Source organism: Spea bombifrons, chromosome 2, assembly GCF_027358695.1.
Source record: "Spea bombifrons isolate aSpeBom1 chromosome 2, aSpeBom1.2.pri, whole genome shotgun sequence".
Taxonomy (NCBI): domain Eukaryota; kingdom Metazoa; phylum Chordata; class Amphibia; order Anura; family Pelobatidae; genus Spea; species Spea bombifrons.
The window spans coordinates 17,385,449-17,412,077 of NC_071088.1; the positions used below are offsets into that span (position 1 = coordinate 17,385,449).

At 41.2% G+C, this 26,629-nt stretch overlaps 1 protein-coding gene across 3 annotated transcripts; it reads left to right on the top strand.

Moving 5' to 3' along the window:
- Nucleotides 1–2,145: 2,145 nt before the first annotated feature.
- On the top strand, nt 2,146–18,050 carry TMEM45A (transmembrane protein 45A). 3 transcript variants are annotated; one of them, XM_053457624.1, is made up of 6 exons: nt 2,146–2,304; nt 5,936–6,149; nt 7,456–7,668; nt 8,965–9,149; nt 10,421–10,566; nt 17,565–18,050. In XM_053457624.1, the coding sequence occupies exons 2-6, from the start codon at nt 5,960–5,962 to the stop codon at nt 17,656–17,658; spliced, it is 828 nt and encodes a 275-aa protein (XP_053313599.1). In that variant the 5' UTR covers nt 2,146–2,304; nt 5,936–5,959; the 3' UTR covers nt 17,659–18,050. The 3 variants fall into 3 exon arrangements, with proteins under 3 accessions (XP_053313599.1, XP_053313598.1, XP_053313600.1); XM_053457623.1 differs by having other exon boundaries at nt 5,939–6,149; XM_053457625.1 differs by having other exon boundaries at nt 2,146–2,300; nt 5,939–6,149.
- The last annotated feature ends 8,579 nt before the right edge of the window (nt 18,051–26,629 follow it).

The window sequence follows — 26,629 nt, forward strand, 5'->3', positions numbered from 1 at the left end:
TTGTACAAAGAAATAACAGGGATATATATATATATATATATATATATATATATATATATATATACACTGTATATATACTGTGTGTCTATATATATATATATATGTAGAATTTGACTGCAGGTCAGAATCATTACATCCATCTAGTCTGCCCATTTTTCCTGATGTAGAGACTCGGACCTTAATCAGTCCTTGGTCTTGTCTTATTTTCAGGATAGCTTTATGTCTATCCCATTCATGTTTAAATCCCCCTCCCTGTTTAACCACTTCTGCAGACTGTTCTATTTATCTACCAGCCTCTCAATCAAGTAAAACTTTCATTCCATCTAAATCTTTGACCTTGTATTGGTTATAACATTTCTCCTCCTTTGAAATAAACTCCCTTCCAATACTTTGTTAAATTTCTTAAAGTATTGATATATATATATATCCATCGAAGTGAGACATGGGCAGCAGTACAGGGGTTAAGGAGAAGATAGAGACTAATAAGGTACGGGTCACATCAGAATTTGGAGGGATATATATATGTATCAATACTATATATACAGTATTAAATTGCATGAACGTCTCAGTGGGTTAAAAGGCAGTGCATTCCCTCCGACTCAGCTCTTTAAAAAGCAATATAGCCAAGAATTACAGAATTGATAGGACTCGCCAACATTGGGCTACTTTGATGTAGTGGCGGGCTAAGCAATATACCTTACTCAGCAGTTTTGCTGCATAAAGCTTGATGATAGCACAAAATCTTTGGGCCTCCGTGGAAGCGATGTTGAGGGGCCCCTCCTGATCTATGTATCCTGATGAGGGGGCCCCTCCTGATCTATGTATCCTGATGAGGGGTCCCTCCTGATCTATGTATCCTGATGAGGGGGCCCCTCCTGATCTATGTATCCTGATGAGGGGTCCCTCCTGATCTATGTATCCTGATGAGGGGGCCCCTCCTGATCTATGTATCCTGATGAGGGGGCCCCTCCTGATCTATGTATCCTGATGAGGGGCCCCTCCTGATCTATGTATCCTGATGAGGGGTCCCTCCTGATCTATGTATCCTGATGAGGGGCCCCTCCTGATCTATGTATCCTGATGAGGGGCCCCTCCTGATCTATGTATCCTGATGAGCGGGCCCCTCCTGATCTATGTATCCTGATGAGGGGCCCCTCCTGCTCTATGTATCCTGATGAGGGGGCCCCTCCTGATCTATGTATCCTGATGAGGGGGCCCCTCCTGATCTATGTATCCTGATGTAGATCTAAATATAATAAAACAAATGTGAGAAACAGTTGCGTTACCAAACCCCCCGGGGATGCTCAGTAATAGAAAAAATACAGACATCCTTAACAGGAGATAAGGGCCAATTTCTGCGCCAAGAGGCCTTGAGGCACCCCATAAGATGAACCCCCCCCTCCATGCCAAAGGGCCTTGTGTTAAAATTTCTGAAAGGGCCAGAGATGGACTGTCGCTCAGAAGGCGCAGCTTGAGTCATCGCTAGAGATCAGAGCCCATGTAATGTTAATGATCTTCTGGTGTTTGTGCGTTCACAAGACAATTGTTGCATTTTATTGACGGGAATTTATCAACACAGCTCCTTCTGTTTGCATACAGAAAAAGGAGAGAGAGTGTGTGTTGGAGGGATTCTGATCTCAGAGGGACTAACCTTCCTGAACAGGGATATTTAGTAGGTATGCATTTAAAAAAAGATAACAAAAGTGAATTTTGTTGCCATTTTGGTTTATGTTGCGTAATCCTGAACACTCCATATATATCTCTATATATAAAATAAACACCATTCACATACACGGCACTTTCCACCCCAGCCTCCTCCATACCCCCCCAGCCTCTTTCATAACCCCTGCCAGCCTCCTCCATACATAAGCCCTCTGCCTCCTCCATAACCCCCCAGCCTCCTCCATAACCCCCCCAGCCTCCTCCATAAATAAGCCCCCTGCCTCCTCCATAAACCCCATCCGCCCTGTATGGACCTGCAGTTCCTAATAGCAGCCACTGGGGGGATGGTACACGTGGAATATTCAGGCTTTAACGACGGACATCTGGAAAAGCCAATAGCAGTCCAAGGTTTAGCTCCCACCTCGGCCGCTTTCCTCCAATCAGCACTGCGATGCTTGTTGATTCACAGAACTGTTAGTTAAAATCTGTGCATTGTGAAAGTCTGGCTCGGCAGCGAAAGGGTTTTCTGAGCCCCGTTAAAGTACTTTCTATGCAGACACATAAAGGGAGCGTTACAGAGAGGAGACGATATAGAAGGAGTTAAACTGCAGCTGACCTGTGCAGAGCATCCATATACTGTAGGTGAGTAAAGTGGGTAGAATGCAAATAATACAAATAATGGGTATTGAGTTTATAGCCGGGGAAAAGATACATCTTATCCAATCACTGTTCACTTCTACTAACATATCTTTAAGCATAAATACTATATGGAGCATTTATGTAATACATGTGTGCACATATACAATGCGCATTAAATATGTTATCTAACTCCTGTATGCGCCTGTATGGTTATAGCCTGTGAATTAACTCTTTGAGGGGCGCAGCGCACGCCTAGTTAGAGGGATCCATTCAGTGCAGTGCCGGTGATGGGCTCCGGTGACGGGCTCCGGTGATGGTTGCCGGTGTCCCTGTGTGTAAAGGTGTGTCCGGCTGTATATAGATCGTTCGGCAGGGGATGGGTCTCGCTGCCTGTGAGATCTGTCACGTACACATCTGGGAGTGAGAGTTACCGTAATGTGTATTTCATATACATTATCTGGCATGCAGTGAGTGAACCTATATCATGATATATACTGCACCCAGGGACTGATACACAAAGGCTTATAAAGAGTAGTTTTGGAGCAAAGTGCTAGAAGTTAGAAGTGACTTCCCATTGGTTGCTATTATCGGCGCTATATAAATAAATGGTAGTAATAATCTAGCTGTCCTTTAATATTAAGAAAGTCTTGTAATTATTTTGATGGTTGTTCAAAGTAGGAAGATAGGGCATTAGCCGCTAGAATAGACAGGAGGCGAGAAACGTATAATACGATACATAAAATAATAAAAAAACACAAAAGTGGGTAAAAATGATACGGAGAGGACAGAGACCTCTGCTTCTTGAAAGCTTGCATTAAATACTGTAATACAAACCATTAAAGCTATATGTTCTGCTCCATACGAGGGGGCCCCGACTCGCCAACGGGGCCGGTGCCTCCGCCGTACATTTCTTGCAGCGTTTGCCGCAGATCCTGTCCCTTTTTTCCTGGCAGATCCTGTCCCGTTTCTTTGTGGCACCGACGGCCAGGTACAGTTTTAATCCCCCGTTCAGCCCTGATTGGAAAGCACATTGACTCGGGTCTTGGCGCTGAAATAGCGGCCGCCGGTGACAGTAATGCTTAATTCTATATTCTGACTGTTTCTTCTGTATACACCGGCCAAACCTACAAGCCCATTTTATACAATATTACTGTGAACGAACTGGGCTGTCATGAGTGGAATCGAGTCAAAAAGATGAACCAGACATTTCTTCAGCTGCTGCAGAACATCTTTGGTCGCAGAACTACCAGTCAATCTTGTATTTATGTCAATTCGAGAGCCATTACACCGACAGCTTTGTCTTCCACGACATCTGTAAGAAAGACATCTGGGGCGCTGTTGACGGTGGTTGCAAAGAGTCGGTTTGCAGCAGTTTCACCCTGACTAACACCAATACGACATGATCCCCGGCAGATGGAAAGCAGTGCGAACCCAAAATGTTTGCTATCCCATGCCATCATATGCACTGTAATGTATAGAATAACAGTGTGGCCCTTTAAATGTTTGTGTTGTCCCTTGCAGAATGCGCCATATGCATTTGCCCCTTCGGGCAAATGCAAGTCTCCTTGCACGTGATGTACTTACATCTGGTCAGCTGCAGCGCATGCTCGGAGAATGCCGCAGATTGGGACCCCAGAAAGCACTCCCGTTTCTTTTATTGGAGCACTTTGCTGCCACATCTATCTGCTTCAGGCTTCAGTGCCAACAATCGTTCCAATACAGAGGAGGAAGGCATCGGTGGCAGCAAGGCTGCAGTTTCACAAAGTACTTTAATGTGCCTTCTTTAGGGGGGTGTTTGGATCGGTAATCCCTACTCAAAGCAGGTCTAGACACACGTAACATTTGATAACATTTATTATTGCATGTTCTAAATTCATTCAAATCGCTCCACGATGCTCACATGTCCCACAGACTTCTAAGAACAGCCATCACCAACTACAAATTAAAACGAATAAATGATACGTGTTCCAGCAAAAACACACATTTTACCGAATAATGAAATGGAGCCGCTGGAGGGCCGATTGTGATTAAGAGAGTTAAAGTCCATGTGCGGCGTTTCTGTATTAGAGCATTTCCTGTTTTGAACAAATCTTGGAGACTAAAGAGATAAAAAAAGGTTCACATCGCATAATATTTGCATAATATTTTGCCGCCATTTCATAAAGCACGGGCAAACCTCGGAAAATATATATGTTTTGAGCAGCAGTCAACCATCGGCCATCGGAATCAGCTCGTTATCAATGAAGAAGTAAATGGTAAAAATGACAATTTCTATGTTTTTTTTTGGCATCTTTGCGTCTTTTCTGCTTACCGACCTTTTTTGCTTATGATGAGATCGGGGCAGTGGCACTTTGTGACTGCTGAAAAGATACCGCAATGACTCCTGTGTGTGGTTGTGTGTTTGAACTCTGCGCTATAACACTGTAGACGTGGAAAGAAAACCCGCAAACTAAGGAGAAAATGGATGGCGTTACTGGTGTGTTAAATCATATATATTATACATATTATACCATGTCTCCATGTAACATTCCGTTAGCACTGATAACGGCAGAGTTTGATGTCCCATTCCACACATGCTCAGTGGGATAGTCAATATGGCGGTCTAAAGAAGGGACTCTTCAGTTTATCGATGCCGTTCATTAATAATGACGCAGTATCTACATCTCTACGGCTGAAAATTACTTGAAACCCATAATGCTGTTGTCATCGATGGCCCTTGAGCTAACGAACCCTACATCTATCATACCGGCTTCCTTGCACAGGGGACGTGGCTATCGTAATCTACATTTGAATGTATAACACACAACAGTGTTTGTGCAAGCAGAACAAAAACAAAGCGGATTTAATGTTTTAGTTGAGAATATGTTCCCCCCCCTCAGATTTCCCAATGCTATTTTCCCCTTGGCATCTTCGGCACCACCGATAAGAGGCAGTAGCTGTTCGGCTGCCCCTGTGACCTCGCACCCTACTAGTGCGTCCACTCATACTCCATCCTCAATAACAATATGTATATCTAGTAAAAGTAGATCACATGTTTATAGTGTTTTGGGGGTCTACAGAAATGTGTGTTGTTTTGCCTCACTCAAAAGCAATGCTATGTCCAGCCATGGAAAGATGCGTGTGCTACTCATACTCTTCTTCACTCACTCTGGAATCTCAGAAGATGGTAGTAGACAGTGTTCTAGCATAGAACTTAATTTGTGAGATAGAAAGGTCTTCTGTATACACAACAATCTTCTTCATATTAATCTAAAATACTAGGAAAGTATGGATTGTTTACGTAGGTGGACCATTAAACCAATATCGCCCGGGTTGGCACATTGATGTCTCCTTTTCTCTCACAGTGACCAACGCTTTTTAATACATCAACAATAATTGTCATTCCTCATTTAATCTACTTGCCGTCAGAGATAGATGATGGCTGAGTGTAGTGGTTCTACTACCAATAGTTGGCCAACTCACGATTCAGTATTGGGGCAAGTATGTCCACCGTACTGCGTGTCTTGACATCATGAAATCTATCCTTTCCCTTTGGTTTTGTGAGTAGATGGATCATGGGGAAGTAGAGGAAAATACGAACAAATGATGTCATTGGACATTAACTTGAAAGGCTGTAAATATGTTCTGATTTCAGCAGGTTTCAGGACATTGAGAAACCATGGCCAATTTTAAAGGACATGCTCTGCCAGGAAGCTTCTTACTTATAATTGGCCTTTGGTGGTCAGTCAAGTTCCCGCTAAGGTACGCGTGCAAGAAGAATAAGAAAGTGTGTTTCCTAGGATCAAAAACGGGATTACAGAGGTTGGATATAATCGAAGGAGCCGTAAAAGCTGTGTTTGCTTCAGTAGGTAAGGAACCATTTTTTCAAATGCATTTTACACTTATTTAAAAAAAAAATCATGGAATGTAAGTACAGGATATTGATCACCGGTGATTCATGAATTCAGCTGTGCTAAAAATCGTTAACCCCTTAAAGACAATGGGCGGTCCCTAAACCCATTGAAAATAATGCATACGGGCTTTGTCATTAAGGGGTTAAAAAGTTTCCTTTAAAAGCACATTGCAGCCATCATATGCACTTTAATGCATGATAGGCAAGTTGTCCCTTTACATTTTTGTGTGGTCTATTTTGCAAATTGATTCTGAAGAACCTTTCTCCCCAATTCGTTTGCCCCTTTTCTCACCCCTCAGCTAAATGCCTTGCAGGAGATGCATTTCCCAAATGTATCTCCCTACATGTGATGCACTCACCTCCAGCCCCAGTGCTGCCTCAGGTGAACTCTATGCCAGGGGTCTCAGACCCCAATGCAGATGTGTATAGTCTTCCCATTAATTCCAGCGGGCGCATTTTCCTGTGACTGATTGGCTGCTGAAGCTGTCAACCAATAACAGGAAAGTGTTCCAATTCATTTCAATGAAAGTATTTCCATGCCAGTGATTGACAGCTTCAAGCAGCCAATCAGCGGCAAGAAATGTTGGCTCATGCTGGAAGAATGAAGATTTTGCAGCGTGACTGCAGATTCCATGTACTCACAGAGCGATAGGGTTCCTCACAGAGTACTTTAATATGCATTCTTCTATAGTAAGAGTGTCAAGAACACTTTTAAGATCTGATTACTGAGTTCCAAGAAGACACATGGAACCCGGGTCATGTGGGGTATTTCTGTAATCTGGAGATCCAACTGAATAATTTTTTTCTCTTCGGTTGCATGTAATCAGTGCAAACAATCCTAAAAAAAACATTGAATGTTTGGTTAAAAAAGTAACATTATGGCTCCTTTTGCGTGGGATTGGTGACCAACTGGTTGCATGGTAGGTCTCCAAATGCTCCTTGTGAAATACCCTTGTCTTCTCTCCCAAAATAAATACTTTTGTGGGGGTATTTTGAGGGGCTGAGCTGCTAAACAGTCCCAAATGAGACACAGGCGACACTAAATAAAATTTGAAAATGTCAAGTTTGAAATAGGGAATTTTTCCACGTTTCTTAGGATTTTGTTTAGGTGGTCTGTTTATTGATGTATCGTAACAGAAAGGTATGAGAAATAAGAAATATGTATCACAGAAGCATAGACAACAAAGTGTGAAGGTTGGGAATCCCATATTGATGGATTAATACTCCAAGAAAATGTTTATAGTGCGCCTGTTGTTTTTCAGGGATGCTAGCAGAGCAGTTTGTACCCGATGGGCCGCACTTGAAGTTGTACAATTATGAAGAACAGCAGTGGAGTCACTTAATGAACTGGCAACATTCCACCATGTACTTCTTCTACGGCATCTCGGGGGTGGTGGATATTATCACCCACACCACCAAAGCTGTACCCGTGGCAGTAGACAGGGCAATGATGTCAATTGCTGTCTTTGTTGAAGGTACTTCATTTTCCTCTGTTATTATTGAATTCGGAAAATGCGTTCGGCCGAACAAGAGTTTGAAGGGGTTTAATGATCTAACGGTGGCTTGAAAAACAGGACCACAGAGGGGGAGGGGGGCAGTAAAAGTCAGTGGTGGATTTGAGTGGCTTTAGTAACTAGAGCGGTTCCTTACCCTAAAGGTAGGTGATTGCTTCTATGTTGGGCATGCATGGGACACTGGGGTGCTCTTTAAGCTTGTAGAGGTTATGTTGAACTTCAGTACAAGTGTCTAACTCATTTTACGAGTTCACTTGGCTGGAGGTAATGGGAGTTGCGTTTTAGAATTGATATTTGAATACGTTTTGAAACTTCTAATGGGTGGGAAAAGAGATTTTCTCGGTGGAGTGTATAATTAGAAAAAAGACATTCAAGCTTATTATATTGCTTGTAAAAAATGATATGATTTAATCCAGAATTCGTCTAAGAATATTGGTCGTAATGAAATGTAAAATTGTCTCAGTGCTTAGAATTTTGAATTAACTGTTTTGCTGGTGAAAAGGCTTGTGATTTAAGGGGACAGTGAACTGTCACCACTAAATATACACGCGTTTCTTGTTTGGCTCCTAATATGCACCTATAAAAATGGAATGGGGTTGCAGAGCACATCCTGTTGCTCTAGAAATGTAAATTATCATGAAATGTACAGCGCTGCGGCATATGATGGGGCTATATAAAACAATAAATAATAATAAATGGAAAGGTAGCGTTTGTTTGAATATTTTAATTTGTAAGATGTCTTATAGTTACTTCACTCTTTAGTGAGAATTTTATACATTTTACAAATACGAGTTATCACTGGTATTATAGATACAAAGTTCTAGTGGGCTCTTTTTACGTGCATTCCCTTAACACATACAGAATAGGGCTGTCACCTCCTTACAGAAGGAGATTAAGCAATACTGGAACAGCCTGTCTCAGTTCAGGTGCGATATTACATGGGCAGGCACAGGCAGTGATGTGTGTAGGGTTGGTGTCACCCAGTGCGGTAACTCATGGTATCAACCTCATGGATCTCCTCCCAAACAAGACTTGACCACATTGTCATATCCCTGTGACGGTGTTTGTTGGACTCGATGGGACCTCACTTGAGCTGGGCCAGTTTGCATGCAAATATTGATGATGGTGACATGTAACTGTCAGGCTCTTGAATCCAAGTGTTGCCTCACTCCCCATCTTCTGAATTGATTAAATGTATATGTGAGTGGGTTACATTCTTCAGGTGTTCTTTTCAATTTGTTTTCGTTTTCACTTCAGGGTTTCTATTTTATTATCATGTTCACGGGAGGCCGATGCTAGATACTCATATACACACGCTTCTGTTGGTGGCTATATTTGGTGGATCTCTGTGCATTTTCCTGGAAATATTTCACCGCGGGAACATCATCCTTGAATTATTCAGGTCTAGTTTATGTATTCTGCAAGGCAGCTGGTTCTGGCAGGTAGGTCTGTGGATTTCTATCTCTTCAGGATATAACATTACTGGTTAGAAATAATCTGCTTGTTGAAGAGATGTAGCTTTTTGATTTTTCAGTGTTAGAATAAACCACTTTTTGGATAAGTAAACAAAGCCCACCTATAGAGGGAGTGTAGATTCCAAATACTGAGCAACCCGGGTGATATGTTCCAGTACAATTTATGATATATGATTGGCGTCTGCCAGTCTACCATTTAGTTGGAATCATGGAGTTGTTTTCCCCTGAGGAATGGCACAAGTCAGCTTGTTTGCAATAGAAATATTTTCTTCCTGCTTTAAAGACTCAAACTTTAATCTGTCATTGGTCTCATCTTAGATCCATGATTTCCATATGCATATACCATGCACATTTAATTTCCCTCACTGTATAAACCTCTACCACTTCTGCTGGGAAACAGTTCCTCTTATCTACTACCATCTCAAAAAACAAACTACAGATTCTTTGTCTGTTTCCAAAAAACAAACTAGTTTCCCTAGAAGCACTTTTTTATTACTTATAATGTTACTGTTTAAGATTCACACATGTATTTTTTTTTTTATTCTTCTTATGTACCATATGGTGTTTGATGAAGATAACAGGGATATTTGTAATCTCTTAGGATATAACCTCTGCCTGGACATTTTTTGTGGTTAATAAATATCCTCCGTCAGAAACCTTTTCTAACATGGCATTTATTTATTATTCAGATATTTGTATTATTTATAATAAACGTTAGTGTCTCTCGCAGTATATTTATGAGACAATCAAGGAAAATCTTACTGGTGATATGTGCTTATTTTTATGTTGACTATTTCATAACATTGCTGCCCTCTTGTGGCCGTAGAGAAAAGTACAACCGTTACAGAAAGTTAGCGGATCTCATATCAATATCACAGTCCTCTTCCTATTATGAGATTAACGACGTCTCATCCTAGATGATGCAAAATAACCTAGAGATACAGAAAATATCCTAACATGTGATCCCCATTGTTATATTTAAGGAGCCCTCCGTCTTTTATATTATGCAAATCACATCTACTGTAATCTCCGGAACTACGCGTGTTCAAACATTACATTTAGTGACCGAGTTGTGTATTTTGTTAATATACTAATGTAATGACACAATGCCCACTAAAAAACATTGCAAAGGGCATAAAAACATCATAGACAGGGCCCGCAGTTCCCTTTGAACTTGTGTTATATCAGCCATGACAAATACATTCTTGCTAAATATGACGGATGTTCCTGTTTTGCAGATTGGCTTTGTACTTTTCCCACCTGGCGGCGGCCCTGAGTGGAACCAAATGGATCACAATAACGTGATGTTTATTACAATGTGCTACTGTTGGCACTATGCGTTTGCGCTCCTTATTGTTGCAGTTAATTATGGCATCGTCATATGGTAAGTCCCATTAAGAAAAAAAAAATCAGCAGTTGGTACCAAAGGTGCTCCTAATTTGCCTTTATTTTTCAACATTAACAAAGAACAAAAGATGGTAAATGTTTGATAACATTCAGAAATAAAGGCGACTTTTAATGTACCTCGCTATATAGGCTATTAAAGAAAATGAAAGGAATGGTAGAAAAAAAATATTGTAAAGTATTTTCATTTTGTAGCGCCCCCTTGAGTTAAACATTGATTTTAAGTTTGGTGATTTTTTGGAGGTTATGTCTTATTTGCACGGGGCAACAAGGCAATTTTAAGGCAGGTCAAAAAGGGCCCAAGTCTGTTACAGGAACCCTCCGTAACGGGGCTCATGTATCATGTTAAGATTGAGGGGAGGAACATGAATAGACCAGGAAGAAAATGATAGAATAATTACTAAGATGGTGGGGAAGGAGGAAAGTGCAGTCTAGGGGAAACTTGGCCCACAAACAGAGGCTTGCACAAGACAAGATCAAAAAAACAAAACACTACAAGCAACATTTGGGGTATTACAGAGTAAATAAAAGGCAGGATTGGAAGTACCCGCTAGATCCCTCAGAATGGGGATAACCGGTCAACGAGCATTAATTAAGAGGATGCACTGGGGTCAATAATTTTAGATTTTCCTAGCTTTGCGTATGAAAATATAGATTTTATTAAAGACAGGAGGCGAATATTATGCATTAAATCCTTCTTTACTACTCCCAGCAGCAAATAGTTAACAGAGGAAAAAAAACGGTTGAACAAGAAATCTATAACACAGGTGTGCAATCAAGGTGAACACAGGTAACCAATCAATAAACAGCAGGTAGAATAAGAGCAAGGTCCCTTCATATATCATCCTCTTTCACGCTGCGAACTGGAAAAAAAAAAAATCTTGTAACCGGAACCGAATGGCGATGAACAGGAGATCACTAGCTGTGCTGTAGTCTTTATGCTTTTTTTTTTTTTTTTTTTGGAGGTTATGTCTTATTTGCACGGGGCAACAAGGCAATTTTAAGGCAGGTCAAAAAGGGCCCAAGTCTGTTACAGGAACCCTCCGTAACGGGGCTCATGTATCATGTTAAGATTGAGGGGAGGAACATGAATAGACCAGGAAGAAAATGATAGAATAATTACTAAGATGGTGGGGAAGGAGGAAAGTGCAGTCTAGGGGAAACTTGGCCCACAAACAGAGGCTTGCACAAGACAAGATCAAAAAAACAAAACACTACAAGCAACATTTGGGGTATTACAGAGTAAATAAAAGGCAGGATTGGAAGTACCCGCTAGATCCCTCAGAATGGGGATAACCGGTCAACGAGCATTAATTAAGAGGATGCACTGGGGTCAATAATTTTAGATTTTCCTAGCTTTGCGTATGAAAATATAGATTTTATTAAAGACAGGAGGCGAATATTATGCATTAAATCCTTCTTTACTACTCCCAGCAGCAAATAGTTAACAGAGGAAAAAAAACGGTTGAACAAGAAATCTATAACACAGGTGTGCAATCAAGGTGAACACAGGTAACCAATCAATAAACAGCAGGTAGAATAAGAGCAAGGTCCCTTCATATATCATCCTCTTTCACGCTGCGAACTGGAAAAAAAAAAAATCTTGTAACCGGAACCGAATGGCGATGAACAGGAGATCACTAGCTGTGCTGTAGTCTTTATGCTAAAACGGTATAAAAAAACAGGGTTGGGTTAATAGGGTGGGATAATATTCGCCTCCTGTCTTTAATAAAATCTATATTTTCATACGCAAAGCTAGGAAAATCTAAAATTTTAAAACAGACAGGAGGCTTCATATTATGCATGTTCAACGCTATGATCTAGCCAATTATGTCACAAAATTACAGTTGAAACATGGACCTCAGGCTTAAAATAGAAAGTTCTGAAAGTGGAGTCTGAAGACCAATCAGCGGCCTTAATGATGTCAGCTAAAGATCCCCCGGCTCGGAAAACCTTAGAAGACATTGCACTCCTAGTGGAATGAGCCCCAAATAGAGAGACATCGATGTTCGCCATCTCCATAGTAGTTCTAACCCATCTAGCTAGGGTCGTCGTAGAGACAGGGAGAAAAGGTTTGCGAAAAGAGATAAGAAGTTGAGGAAGAGTAGGATTACGAAGGGAAGAAGTTGCGGTCTCATATGTTCTAAGGCAGTGAACTACACACAGGTCAGGGTGGTCAGGAAAAGACGGGTAAAATACAGATGAGGTATGAGTTTTAGTACATCTGAGAATTGAAAAGGAAACTCCAGATGGAGAGAAGTTTCGGGAGGTGAGGTCTAATGCCTTCACATCAGAAACTCGTTTGAAGGAAATCAGGCAAAGGAGCATGGTGAGCTTAAAGGACAGTAGTCTTAGGGGAAGAGAGTCATTAGGTCCCCAGGATTTCAAAAGTTGCAGTACAATATTAACATCCCATGTGCAGGTGTATTTAGGTTGAGGGGGGCGTTTGAACCGAATACCTCGCATAAGTTTACAAATCAGGGGATGTTGACCGGTAGGTAGAGAGTCAATCGGAGTGTGTTTGGCAGAAATGGCTGATCGATATACATTTAGTGTGCGATATGCCTTACCCATATCAAATTGAAAGGAAAGGAAATTAAGTATGTGGGCTATAGTGGCATGTGTGGGATCCACGTGTCTCTCCAAGCACCAACGAACCCAAAGTTTCCAGGCTGATCCGTAATTGATACGGGTACCCGGAGCCCAGGCGTCTGATAGGATGTTCTTAGTCGAGTCCGAAAGGTCTCGATTAGATGAGATTGACCCGAAATCAAGCATGCCATCAGATGTAGATGATTGGATAGAATCAGTGGATGGGGTCTCCCGCAAGGGTCGTGGAGGATGTGGTCGTGTGACGGGAGCAATCTGGGTACGTCTATCATCATGCTGAGCAATTGGGGAAACCATGGTTGCATTGGCCAGAGAGGTACTATGATGGCTATGGTCGCTCTCTGGGATTTCGTGTGAAGGAGAACTCGGGGAATCATGGCGAATGGAGGAAAGCATAATTGGTTCCCTCCGACCATAAGTGGAGGAAGGCATCTTGGCCCCTTGCCTCGGGATCTGGCCGCCAGCTGAAAAAGATTTAGAGTTGGCGATTCAGTCTCGATGCAAAGAGATCTATGCTGAATGGGCCCCACAGGGAAGATATGCGATGGAAAATGTTTGGGTCCAACATCCAATCACTGAGGTCCAAGAGGAAACGAGAGTTCCAGTCGGTTATGGTGTTTGATAAACCAGGTAGGTACTCGGCCCGAACGACGATGTGTCTGTCTAAACAGAAATGCCAGAATTCTTTGGCAATATCCGCTAATGCTTTGGACTTGGTACCTCCCAATCGGTTTATGTACTGCACCGCAGAGATGTTGTCTAGTTTGAGAAGGACACAACAATGGGTCCTGTCCTTCACAAAGCTTTTGACAGAGAAAAATCCGGCTAACAATTCCAAACAATTTATGTGAAGAAGAAGTTCGTGTGGGGACCATTTCCCTCCGGTAGACATGGCGCCACAACGAGCTCCCCATCCCAGTCGACTGGCGTCTGATTCTATGACCAAATCTGGAAAAGAACTGAAAATTGCTTTCCCGTTCCATTTGCAGATGTGGTGAAGCCACCACAAGAGTTCTTCTCGTGTTTCTGTCGTCAGAGGGATCTCGTCTGAATATCCCAGGCCCTCTCGCAGATGTTGGGCCTTCAGGCGTTGAAGGGCCCGGTAATGTAGCGGGGCCGGGAAAACAGCCTGAATGGATGCTGAGAGGAGACCCACAATGCGAGCTAGATTGCGGAGCGAAATTAAACGTTTGTTGAGTACTGAACGTATCTCTTTGCGAACAGTTTTTAGTTTCCGAGGAGGAAGACTGAGTGTGGCAGAATGAGAGTCGACCAGGAAACCTAAGAATTCCATTTCCCGAGAAGGAATCAAAACTGATTTCTTCTCGTTGATGATGAAACCCAGGTCTGTAAGTAGAGAAATGGTCCACCCCATATGAGTGCGTAGTGTCTGGCAGTCTTGGGACATGATGAGGATATCGTCTAGATAAATTATAAGTCGTATGCCCCTGCTCCTCAATAGAGCGACTACTGGTTTGAGTAGTTTTGTGAAGCACCATGGTGCTGAAGATAAACCAAATGGTAAACATGTAAATTGCCATTTCTGGTGTTTCCAAATGAATTGGAGGAAGTGTTGGTGTGAGGGATGGATGGGTACCGTCAGGTAAGCATCCTTTAGGTCTATCTTGATAAACCAATCGTTGAAAATTAACAAATCTCTGAGAAAATGTATTCCCTCCATTTTGAAATGTTGATATTTGACATAATTGTTTAGATGTTTTAAATTTATGACAGGTCTGTAGCCTGTATCCTTCTTTTTTACTAAGAAGATATTGCTTAAAAAGCCTGGAGTGGCAAGAGGGACTTGAATAATGGCCTGTTTGAATGCCAGATCGGTAATCTCGCTGTCGACTAATAATTGGTCGTGTGTGGAGAAATGAATGGGACCAGGGGGTGTCACCTGGGTGGGTTCGGTTACGAATTCTATCAGGTAACCTTTGATGGTGTTTAAAACCCATGGATCGTATGTAATCTGTTCCCATATATGGAAAAAATGACCCAGTCTGCCTCCCAAGTTTACTGGGGAAAAAAGGGGACGTTTTGGATCGTGATGCCCCTCGGTATCCTCGGGACCGCCAAGGTCGGCTTCTTTGAGGAAAGAAGGGTGAGGTTTCGGAGGTCTCCTTGTACTGTTGGTACGATGAGGATCGAGAGCCTCTGGAGCCGTATCTCTGAGATGAACGGCTGGGGAAGTGGCCCCTGCCTTTCCCAGCCTTCCCAAAAACCTTTGGGTTGAATACTTTTTTAATAGAACTTTGGGCTTTATCGAGGGATGTAAAAATATTCACATATTTCCCGATATCTTTTATGAAAGAGTCCCCGAATAGGAGACCTTCCGCAGAGGGGCCCGGTTCATTTTCAGCCACATGTGTGAGTTGTTGGTCAATCTTCATAAGGATCGAGCGTCTACGCTCGACTGATAGTGAGGAGTTTGCATTGCCTAGGAAACAAATAGCCCTTTGGAGCCATCCTTTGATAACGCTGTTGTCAACAGATGTATCGGTCCTCTCTGCTTCCTCAACTAATTCAAACATTTTTGCCAGCGGCCCTGTTATGTCCAACACCTTGTCCTGGCATGATTTAAAAGACCTGTCCAGGCCTTTGTTAGGATTCTTTCCTGATTTGGACAGGAAACGGACCATAGTAGGATCCAATTCAGGGGTCTGCGCGACTTTATTAGGTAAGGTAGGCCTGGGGCATTCAGCCCTTAATTTGCTACGTGTTGCCTTATCTAGAGGCTTTCTTAGCCAGGTCATGAAATATTTGGAAATATGAGTGTTCGGAATCCACTCTGCTGAGCGAGGGTGAGCAATTAACTCTGGGTCAAACAATGGTTGCCCTTTTGAATCCAGTAAAACTGGTGCATTTTTATCTTCCCCATTATGAGGGTCAGTGTCTTGAGCCTCCGAGTCTGATGAAGTGGGAGGCTTGTATTCCGAATCGTCTGAATCTGAGTTAGAATCGGTAGATGAAGAGGTGAAATAGGAGTCAGGTTTGCTCCTTAAAGCAGCCTTGCATGCCCGTTTGTCTTCCTCACGGGTAGAGGGTCGTGTGAAGGGTTGTTTGACACCTTCGGTAGTTTTACGCTCAGAGCGTAAGGTCTGTTCGTCATCTTTAGATTGCCCCCTACGCTTTTTAGGCGATTCTTGGGGTGCGTCAATAAAACAATGACGTCTTTTCTGGGTGGCCTTCCCAGACCTCTTAATACCAGTGGCTAGCTGGCGTACAGACTCCTCAGCTGACCAGAAATGGTCAGAGGGGGTCCTGTGGTGTGAAGTATGTGAGGTACTAGGTGTACCTGCAGTGGAATGGGCAATGGCCAATGCCACAGATTGGGCAATGGAATCCTGCATAGAGGCCATGGCAGAGGCAATTGCTGAAGAAACAGTTTTATTAACTGTTGAGTCTAAAATCCTCTGGAAGTGTTCCTCATTTACAGAATCCCCTTCAGGGGAAGGAGAGGGGTTAATGTCCTCAGAAGTCATATTAGAGCAATCTTTGGACATGAGGGAAACAATATAATAGGGGTACTAAGTTACAGAATGGGTGAGTAGGGAGAAAGAATTACTAAATCCTGAGGTAATCCCAAAACTCTGACTGTGTACTGTGAGGGAAAACAAAAAGAGCGGGAGAACAGCTGACAACCAGCTGGGGAAGGGGGGCGGGTCCGCAACGCTCGTGAGTACGAGGGGGCGGAACCAGGTGTGTTGCAGTCATGTAAGTCATGCAGGGAACCCAAAATACAGACCGCAAAAAGGTATAACAGTCTTGGGGGTCAGCCCGGTCAGTGTGTGGAAGAGAAGGAAATGTGAATATGTATTTCACAAACTAGCAGATGTAGGTGAAAAATATATAATTAGGAAATGCCAAAATAGTAATCTAGTAAATGTGCAGGATACTTATCTGTTCCAGGGAGCAGCAAAGAAAGAGGATGATATATGAAGGGACCTTGCTCTTATTCTACCTGCTGTTTATTGATTGGTTACCTGTGTTCACCTTGATTGCACACCTGTGTTATAGATTTCTTGTTCAACCGTTTTTTTTCCTCTGTTAACTATTTGCTGCTGGGAGTAGTAAAGAAGGATTTAATGCATAGTATGAAGCCTCCTGTCTGTTTTAAAATTACCAGATACGGAAGGATTTAGCCTCTTTAGCAAATGAACACTTATTCTGCAAATGATCACGGTATTGGGGGGATTCTAACTGAACTCTTACAGTGAAAAAGTGAACAGAAAGGATAGTACTGAAAGGTAACTATGGATCCTATTCAGGTTACTCATGGCACTAGCTGTATAAATTGGGAAGATGAAATTATTATGAGAAGCATGTGACGCCTTTTAAATCTCTTTCTACATTTCCGTTCCTCAGTGTGGTTAACTCGAAAATGAAGTCTGCTCAGCCGATGGAGATGGAATTGCTGAAATCCCGTGAGCGAGAGCAAGACTCCGAAGATGAAATATAGGGAACGATGCAACCGATTCTTTTTTTTTAATAATATTTAGAACAGGGGTGAAACAGTTTTAGAATTGAATTGGATATTTTCATTTTATATCACGGCGTAACGTCCCAGCTATCCTCTGTCTACAGCTCTCAAGGACTAGAATTCGATGCCCCTAGTCTACGATTCGGAATTACATCATATATCACTCCCTAAATCTGGGAGTTATGGTGTGTGAATTTTGCTGTTTAATTTGTGCTGGAAGTTATCTTTCGCCATTCATGCACCTTTAATTTGCTTGCTCTAAATCATTCCATAAATACTAATCATTCCTAGAGGTAACTTGAAGATCATTTTCTGATAGTTAAAAAAAAATACATAGATTACAAATCGACTGCGGTGCTCCTTCAAGGTGTAATTTTCATATTTTTTTCTCAGGGAATGGAGAGGAAATCGATGTGCATTGTGCTAGAGGTCATGCTATTAAACAGCATATTAATGTTATCTTGTTTTCAAATAGGAATCATAAGGATCAACACTGAAATTTAATGTTAACCATAGAAATAAAATGTATGCCAATCCCAATGATCGCCAAATTTTACAGGACGCCTGTAAGACTACAGAGTTGATTTTGAGGCTTATTCACTAAAGCGAGAGTTTGCAGGAGAGCTGACCATCTCTTCTCCTAGATTCCATACGCAATGAAAGGCCAGCCTCCGTGAGCTCCTCCTGCATGAAGGCCTGACTTTGACATGCATAAATCAATAAGAGTTCTTCAAAGTCACCCTTGTAGTTGAATTATGCAGGGCCAGCTCAAGCCTTCTTGCTAGATGTCATGGTTGGCCCTTCCAAATACATATTAATGTCAGCTACTTAGATAGAAGGCACAGTAGATATTTTGGGACTTCAGACATTTGTGATGATCTTGACCTCTGTAACATGGAACCAAATAACTACTTTGCAGGTGATTTTATTCCTGGAATATATAATGAGCTGCATTATTATATACTACAAACCTTTTTGGGTATTCAATATCCAATGGAGCTTCTGAGAGTTTATGGAAAAGTTACGTAAGATGCTTTGCAGGGAGTATCTATCTCATTTATGTTTTTTTTTATACTCTTTTTAACTTCTATAGTGAAACAAGGCACAATGCAGTACTGACATTTCCAGGTTTCATTCACCATACGGTGGCCTTGTGTTAGAATAGGCAAAAGACAGACAGGGGAACGTTTTGGCCGGTAAATATTTTGTGCATTCACACGGAACGGCATAGCAGAATTCTATAATTTATACCATAAACAACTTGGAAATAACCAAATACATATTTTAAACATATATGTAGGGTGCTTCAATACATATGAGTAAGTTAAGTAGGACACTCGCAAAAAGAATATAGAGTCACACTCTTAGAATGTTTACATTTTCTGATATCTTGAAAAATGTCTATTTTTATATTTAGACCATCAGTTTCTGGCTCTTCTGGATTTAAAACCGTGCCTAATACTTAATATATTGATTGTATATGTGTAACGTTTGTCCAATAGGTCGTGTTTAGTAAATGGTGTATCTGGTTGTGCCTTATAAGATTCTGGTATTGTACTGCATCCCATTTCAGGGAGTACCTAACCTGTTTCAAAGTCAATAATATTTACACGGTTTATAAAATCAGAATTGCGTTAACAATAAAGAGAAAACCAATAAATTATTTAAGCATCAATAATGTATTTTCTTGTGAAAGAAGAGAAATTAAAAATGTGTGTAAGGGGCGTAATTCCAAGGGATGAAGCAGAGGTATAGTATAGAGGTGGAACGCTTATTCTGGATGGATAATGCATAATAAAATCAATGAGATGACTGTCAACAAATCTCGTTGACTATACATTATGCAGGGCCAGTTCAGCCCTTCCTGCATTAATTAATTAGTAGTAAAGGTCAGTGGTCTAGACAGCTTCTATGCCCAATGGCCAGATTAGCATTATTGTCATAAACAACGTAAGACTTAAAGGAAATTCTCACACTTTAGTAAACAAGGAATTGTTAGCGGTGGTGGCAGCGTTATTATTGACTATAATAAAAAAAATTGTTCATGAAATTAAAATTAATTGGCTGACCCAAAACAGTTGCCTTCCATTGACCTCGGACTTTTAAAGACAGCACTGCCCAGGCAGACCTATTTGTACGGACTTTTATAGATTACTTTATTATCACTTACAATGATATTATCAGGTGTGTTCTTGCGATACTGGAATTCTATATTCTTGTATTTGTAATGGTTACTAGGCACCTTCATGACTTTGTGAGACATTGTAAGGAAAAAAGTTTCACTTTGTAATGTTTATTACAAAAAACTGCATTGAAACTGACATTTTTGTGCGTGTACCAATCTTCTTAGGGTCCCATGTTCCTCACTCTATGTTAATGTGTATAGCAGTCACCCTTCAAGCTATCTTTGTATGTTCTTATTTATTATGAATGATTTTATATGTTGGAAGATAAAATACAAAAATAAATATGTCGCTTCTGAACTTGTATGTGCATTTTATATTTTGGGTTTCATATACCTCCTGTCGCGACGGAATGTGTATCTATAGCTAAGAACTTGCCCAAAGACCAGTAGTGGGATTAGGTATGGCCACCCACTGCTCCATCTAGTCTGCCCGGTTTTCCTGATATAAATACTCAGACCTTAATTAGTCCTTGGTCTAGTTTTAGATTCAGAAGCCAATTGCCGATCCCATGCATGTTTAGCCTCACTGTGTTAGTTTTGTTGGGATGATGTTCCAGATGTTTACCACCCTCCCAGTAAAGTAAAACTTCCTTACATTACAACTACACCTCTTTACATTGACCAAAAACAGACATGTTAATAGCTTATTATTATTATCATATTACAAAATGCAAAGAGAGCGAACAGAAGAAAAATCGAAATCAATATTTGTTGTGACCTCCCTATAGATTTGATTTAGATTTTTCTTCTGTTCGCTCATTTTGCATTTTGTGAAATTATAAAAATAAACTATTAACATGTCTATTATTTTTTAAAGCATTCTTACTTTTCTGTACTGTAGTTATTAATGTTTTCCTGCATGGGAATTCTCAGCACAAGAGAACAGCGCACAGAGCTGTATACATGATCAGCATTCTATCGCTTGCATGTACAATTAGGTCAGCGTGTAACCTTCATGCTTCTTTGAGTTTATAACAGCAAGAAATCCAGCCTTGCAGGTGGAGCCGGACATAATGACATTTGGCAGTAGCTCTGGGTGGGGTGACTTATACAATGCAGAATATCAATGCCCGCGAGCTCTTACTGTGAAAGAATCACACAGGAAAATACATTGGAAATATGATTTTTTCCCCCTATAGTTTTTGGATCATTGTTGTTTGCCCATCCACAAAACCACAACTGAATGTGCCCCCATGATGAAGAAGTAAATTCACCATTTTAACAATTAGTCCCTTCTTCTTTGTTGTCCCGTTGCCGCTCCACTCAGCAGCAAAACCAGTCAATATAATAATACAGTGGTGCAAACTGGTGCAGCACATGTTCACCAGAGGGAAGTGCACAGAACCCCACACCATGATTACAGAAAGGATCCAGTCAGGATGCAAACCCTGTCTGGATTTAGTATAAGTACCCTGGAGGCTATGTTTGGGATCACAAAACAACCCGAAAGAAGAAAAGAAAAAGCTTTCGGCAGTGGCCCCAAATCTTTGATTTAGAGAGGCAAAGGGGGCAGTTAACCCCCACTCTAGTGTCATCGAGCCGGTTAATAAAAAACACTTTGCTGTCAGATCTACACGTCTGCCGTGTTCTTGAGTTTGAAGATCTACAGTCAGCTCATCACCAATGCTGGCCAGGATTTTAAACGAGCAGAACATGGAACCAACCGATGGCTGCCTTACAGAGACAAACTTTTTCACTGCCATTACTGCTGCCAGTACGGCTGGATTTGATTGTATACCGGCAGCCGGTATTCATATGACTTGCTAATGTGATAGGGAATAAGGAAAAGATGTTAGTTATGTGATGATATTGACATATATTAAGTAGAGAAGGTGTGATCTGAAGAAATGTCTTTAATCCAATTTTTTGTGTTTAATCATAAAGGCTGGCTGGCCATTTTGGGCCCAAATGGTAAACTTGACTCGAGTAAACCAGTGTTTAGGGCTTTTCCTTTACCCACGGGGCTTATCCTTGCCATAAACGTATCATCTTTGTTGCAATGATCATTTATCCCAGTACACTGTTTCAGAAGAGACTGACACAATAAGCATCTTATTGCTAACTGTAGTATAATCAAATTGGGCACTACGGAGCTTAGCAATATCTCCGGCACTTGAACGGTTAAAATAATACATATAAACAATTCATTAATGTAATAGCTTTTTGCTCATGAGAACAGATATAAAAAGATTAGAATTGGGGCCTTCATCGTATATGAGGATATGGCAGGTTCATGTTCCAGGTGTGAATGATGTTCTAACGCTATATCCAGCCCCAAGTCTACTCTTTATTTACTCAGAAAAGAAAGGCATTTTTATGGACGTTAACAATTTATGTTATTTTGAGTCATATCATATATACTGTTAATGTATGAAGACAAGGCGTGTATGGTTATGGGAAGAGAGTATAACAATTGTTTTGTTTTATTGCAGAGAGGTGGTGAATGCTTAATGATTGCAAATATACTTAAATATTCAGTCCATCTCGTGTAATCTACAAGTTTGACATTTAAATCAGTATCACAGGTTTACTTGACAACGCTAGCGCTGATTAGATTATAAGGAAAATCTAGTTAATCCGCATGCTAACCTTTATTTTGTTTCCATGCAACATCTAGCACACAAAAAAACATATTTTGTTAAAAAGTGCAGATTGTTGCTTGGAATACCCTGGATTTTTGGCTATGTAATGCTTTCGTGTGACAACAGAACATGCACCTCGATAACAGAGAGAGACTTAGAGCCTTTTAGGATTTAACTAACAAGTAGGATAGGATTAACAAACAGTTTGTGTCGTCATGAACCTTAAAGTCACATAAATGTCCATTTATATTTGTTACATATATAAAATCAGTAGCACAAGTACCCTGATTCTGTTTATTGCCTTGAGGAAGTATTCTGCCATTCTTCAGGATTGCCACTAGATGGCAGCATTGTAATAGGTTCTATTTTTTTTGCCCCAAACAATGTTTTTATATTAACAACTCACTGACTTTATAAAAGTATCTAAAATTTCTTCTGTGTGGGTTAATGTTTATTCAGCATATTATACAATCTGTTTTTATTTTGACAGAGAAGTCTAAATGCCATTTGTTTGCAGCTAGATGAAATAATTTTACCCGTATCATTAAACACATTGTTACATGTCAGAGTATTTTTATTCTTTGTATTGTCGCCAGCTGTCATCCAGTTTCTTACCTCATGCTCTGTCGTGATGATATTTTAGTTGTTTACCTCCATGAGTTGAACTCTTTTTTTTTCTTACACAGTGTCAATGTGCATTAAAATCATACTAACCTGGTCACAGTGAGAGTTCACTATGGCGTACGTAAATATAACAGCAACTTGCATTTTTGGACTAGTACTGTCTCACAATTTTTCTGTTTCCCATGTAGGACACTTTAAGGTTGTAAGCTTGTGAGCAGGGCCCTGTTTACTTAAAGCAACAGTTTATCAAAGTCTATCAGTTCTAGTCTCATCATTCCCCTTGAATATATGTTTTGTAAGAAGCGCAGTGTAAATTATTGGCACTATAGAAATTAAAGATAACATAAAGACGTTTGGTAAGGGTTGATTTCCCAACTAGTCAAACAGTACTTTACAGAAATTAAAGATAACATAAAGATGTTTGGTAAGGGTTGATTTCCCAAATAGTCAACAGTACTCTACGAGATAATCACAGCATGCCTATGCCATCGTTGCCCCAAACAGCCAGCATGTACCACCTTTGCCCCTACTTACACATCCATGCTTTCACACACATATACTCATTCACTCATTCAGATACTCATTAATTCATATATATTCATTCACTGATTCACACATACTCATTCATACACCCTTCCGCATCCTCTTACCTCAACTGCAGATTTGTCTGTGAAGCTAGGAGACTTCTGTACGTGCCCGCTGCTTACCTCTGTGTGTTGCGAACAACTTTTCTTTTAGCACCCAGGGGAAGCAGGAACGTAGCAGGGTCACCTGACTTAACGTTGCTTTTCTGCATCCCCTGGGCGGTACAATAGATGTTGCTTGTACAGTGTGCGAGCAACACAGAGGTAAGCAGCGGGGCTGTACGGAAGTGATTGCGAGTGGCAGGCCCAGTCGCATTTGCGATGCCTGCGACCGTGGTTGCTGTTGGCTCAAGGGCAGCTGCTACGGGACCCTAGGAATGACTAGATCCAAGGGGCTGTCACTTTTGACCTGCTTTAAAGACAGCCCTGAAGCACAGTAACGTAAGATCATTATATGTGATTGTCCCATTATATTAGAAACATAAGACATTTGAGGTGAAGGGCCATCTTTGCCATCACTGAACGTATGTGTTATAACTTTCAATAGCCATCAAAAGTATCTCTCCAAGGGTTTCACTGGGGATGAACAGCTTGATAGAATTGACAGGGTCTTGAGAATGGAGGTCACGTTTCTCTTTCTACTGCATGGTTATGAGAAAAAAAAAAAATCTCTTCACAGCTCAGAGCTTCAAAGATATGCTTTTAAGATGATACCATAAAATAAAACTCAAGCAAAACAAATAATCCAATGGTTTCAAGGCTTTTACTGCTTAGTATTTGCATTTTAATTTATGCAGAACCCTACCGGGTTTGATCTCTTACCCTCACTCTAGTATATTTATGCAGAGGTAAATGAGTAGAACAAATTAATATATATTTGCTAAATAAAAGATAAATTGTAAACGAGCATGCCTAAACAAACACCAAAAACAATAGAAAACGAGAAGATTTCAGAAGGTTTCTAAGAGAAATAGAACAGCAGGTATGAGTTAGTGATGTCGGGATCATGAACGAATCGTTCATTTGATCCGATTCTTTTTAGTGATCCGGATGAATCGGTTCAGTAGACTGAATGATTCATTTGTAGCAGTTCAGTCTGTGAATCATGCAGTTGTAACCTAATCCTAGAGTGAGTCATCTGCAGAGCACTCAGACACAGACTCTGGGATCAGGTTACAGCCAGGGCCGGCCCAAGGCAAAATGCGGCCTGGGGCGAATTTTAAAATGCCCCCCCCCTTATCTACCCTTCCTCTCCCTCCGTCCCTGCCCCCCCCCCACTTGTACTTACCTTTCAGCAGTCCTGCGGCGAGTCTCCCTGTTCGGTCTCGGTAATGGCTAGTAATGCCGAGCGCCGGAAATCTTCCGCCACTCAGCATTACAAGCTGGCACCGAGACCGAACAGGGAGACTCGCCGCAGAGGAGAGAGAGAGGGGCGCCGAGCGGGTAAAAAAAAAAAAGGGCTTGGGGCGGCGAAGTGCCGCCCCTTCAAAAGTGCCGCCTGGAGCGGTTGCCCCACTCGGCTCCATTGTCGGGCTGGCCCTGGTTACAGCTCATTAATCCACAGAGGAACGATGACTCATAGAGCCAGAGAGTCGTTCAAAGATTCAAATGATCCAAAAATTCGAATGATTCAGATGATTCAAATGATTCAAATCTTACAGGGATCCGGATCTTACAGAGATTCGAATCATTCAGAGAATATCACTGATACCATACTTTTATAAATCAATACATAAATAATCTTCACTGCCCCCAGGATTAAGATTCCCCTTAGTTTGCCCCCTTTACCTCTAACTGCACCTTCAGTTAACTTTATTAAATTAACCCTCAGTCATCAGCATTAAATTAACCCTTAACACCGCATCAACCATAACAGCCCCTAAATTAACCCTAAAGATTCCATCAAACATAACTGCCCCTAAAATTAACCCTAAAGACCCCATCAACCATAACTGCCCCTAAATTAACCCTAAATACCCCATTAACCATAACGGCCCCTGAAATGAACCCTAAATACCCCATTAACCATAACTGTCCCTAAATTAACCCTAAAGGCCCCATCAACCATACCTGCAACTAAAATTAACCCTAAAGACCCCATCAACCATAACTGCCCCTAAATTAACCCTAAATACCCCATTAACCATAACTGCCCCTAAATTAATTCCATGTACTCCAGATAAATTACCTAATAAATTGGTATGGTTGATGGGGTCTTTAGTAATAATTCAGGGGTAGTTATGGTTAATGGGGTGGTTAGGGTTAATGTAGGGGCAGTTATGGTTAATGGGGTTTTTAGGGTTAATTTCGGGGTAATTATGGTTGATGGGCTGTTAAGGATTAATTTAGGGGCATTTATGGTTGATGGGGTGTTTAGGGTTAATTTAGGGGCAGTTATGGTTAATTGGGTCTTTAGGGTTAATTTAGGGGCAGTTATGGTTGATGGGGTGTTAAGGGTTAATTTAGGGGCAGTTATGGTTAATAGGGTCTTTAGGGTTAATTTTAGGGGCAGTTATGGTTGATGGGGTATTAAGGGTTAATGTAGTGCTGCGGACTGAGGGTTAATTTAATTAATTTAATAAAGTTAACTTAAGGTGCAGTTAGAGGTAAAGGAGGAATTTAAATCCTGGGGGCAGTGATGATTAATGTATTTATTTATAAAAGTATGATGATATTCTCTGAATGATTCGAATCACTGTAAGATTCGGATCCCTGTAAGATTCGAACCTTTGAACGATTCTCTGCCTTCAGTGACACCACTAGAGTAGGCAGGCAGAAGGGTTCATTGACTTTAAGGGAAGGGGCGGGGCCAATCGTTAGTGTGTCTGCAGGGAGGGACTGGGAAACAGTAACTCCTGTGAGTCACACTAAGTGATCTGAAGATTCGGATAATGAATCGGATCATTTCAGTGAACGAGCCGAAATGATCCGATTCACTTTAATGATCCGAACTTCCCATCACTATGTGGCAGGTT

Bases quoted from the DNA above. Each gene is read 5' to 3' on its own strand.
- TMEM45A (XM_053457624.1), top strand. From the start codon at position 5,960: ATGGCCAATTTTAAAGGACATGCTCTGCCAGGAAGCTTCTTACTTATA. The intron at 6,150-7,455 runs GTAAGGAACCAT...GTTGTTTTTCAG, and splicing joins AGCTGTGTTTGCTTCAGTAG to GGATGCTAGCAGAGCAGTTT. The intron at 7,669-8,964 runs GTACTTCATTTT...TTTTCACTTCAG, and splicing joins AATTGCTGTCTTTGTTGAAG to GGTTTCTATTTTATTATCAT.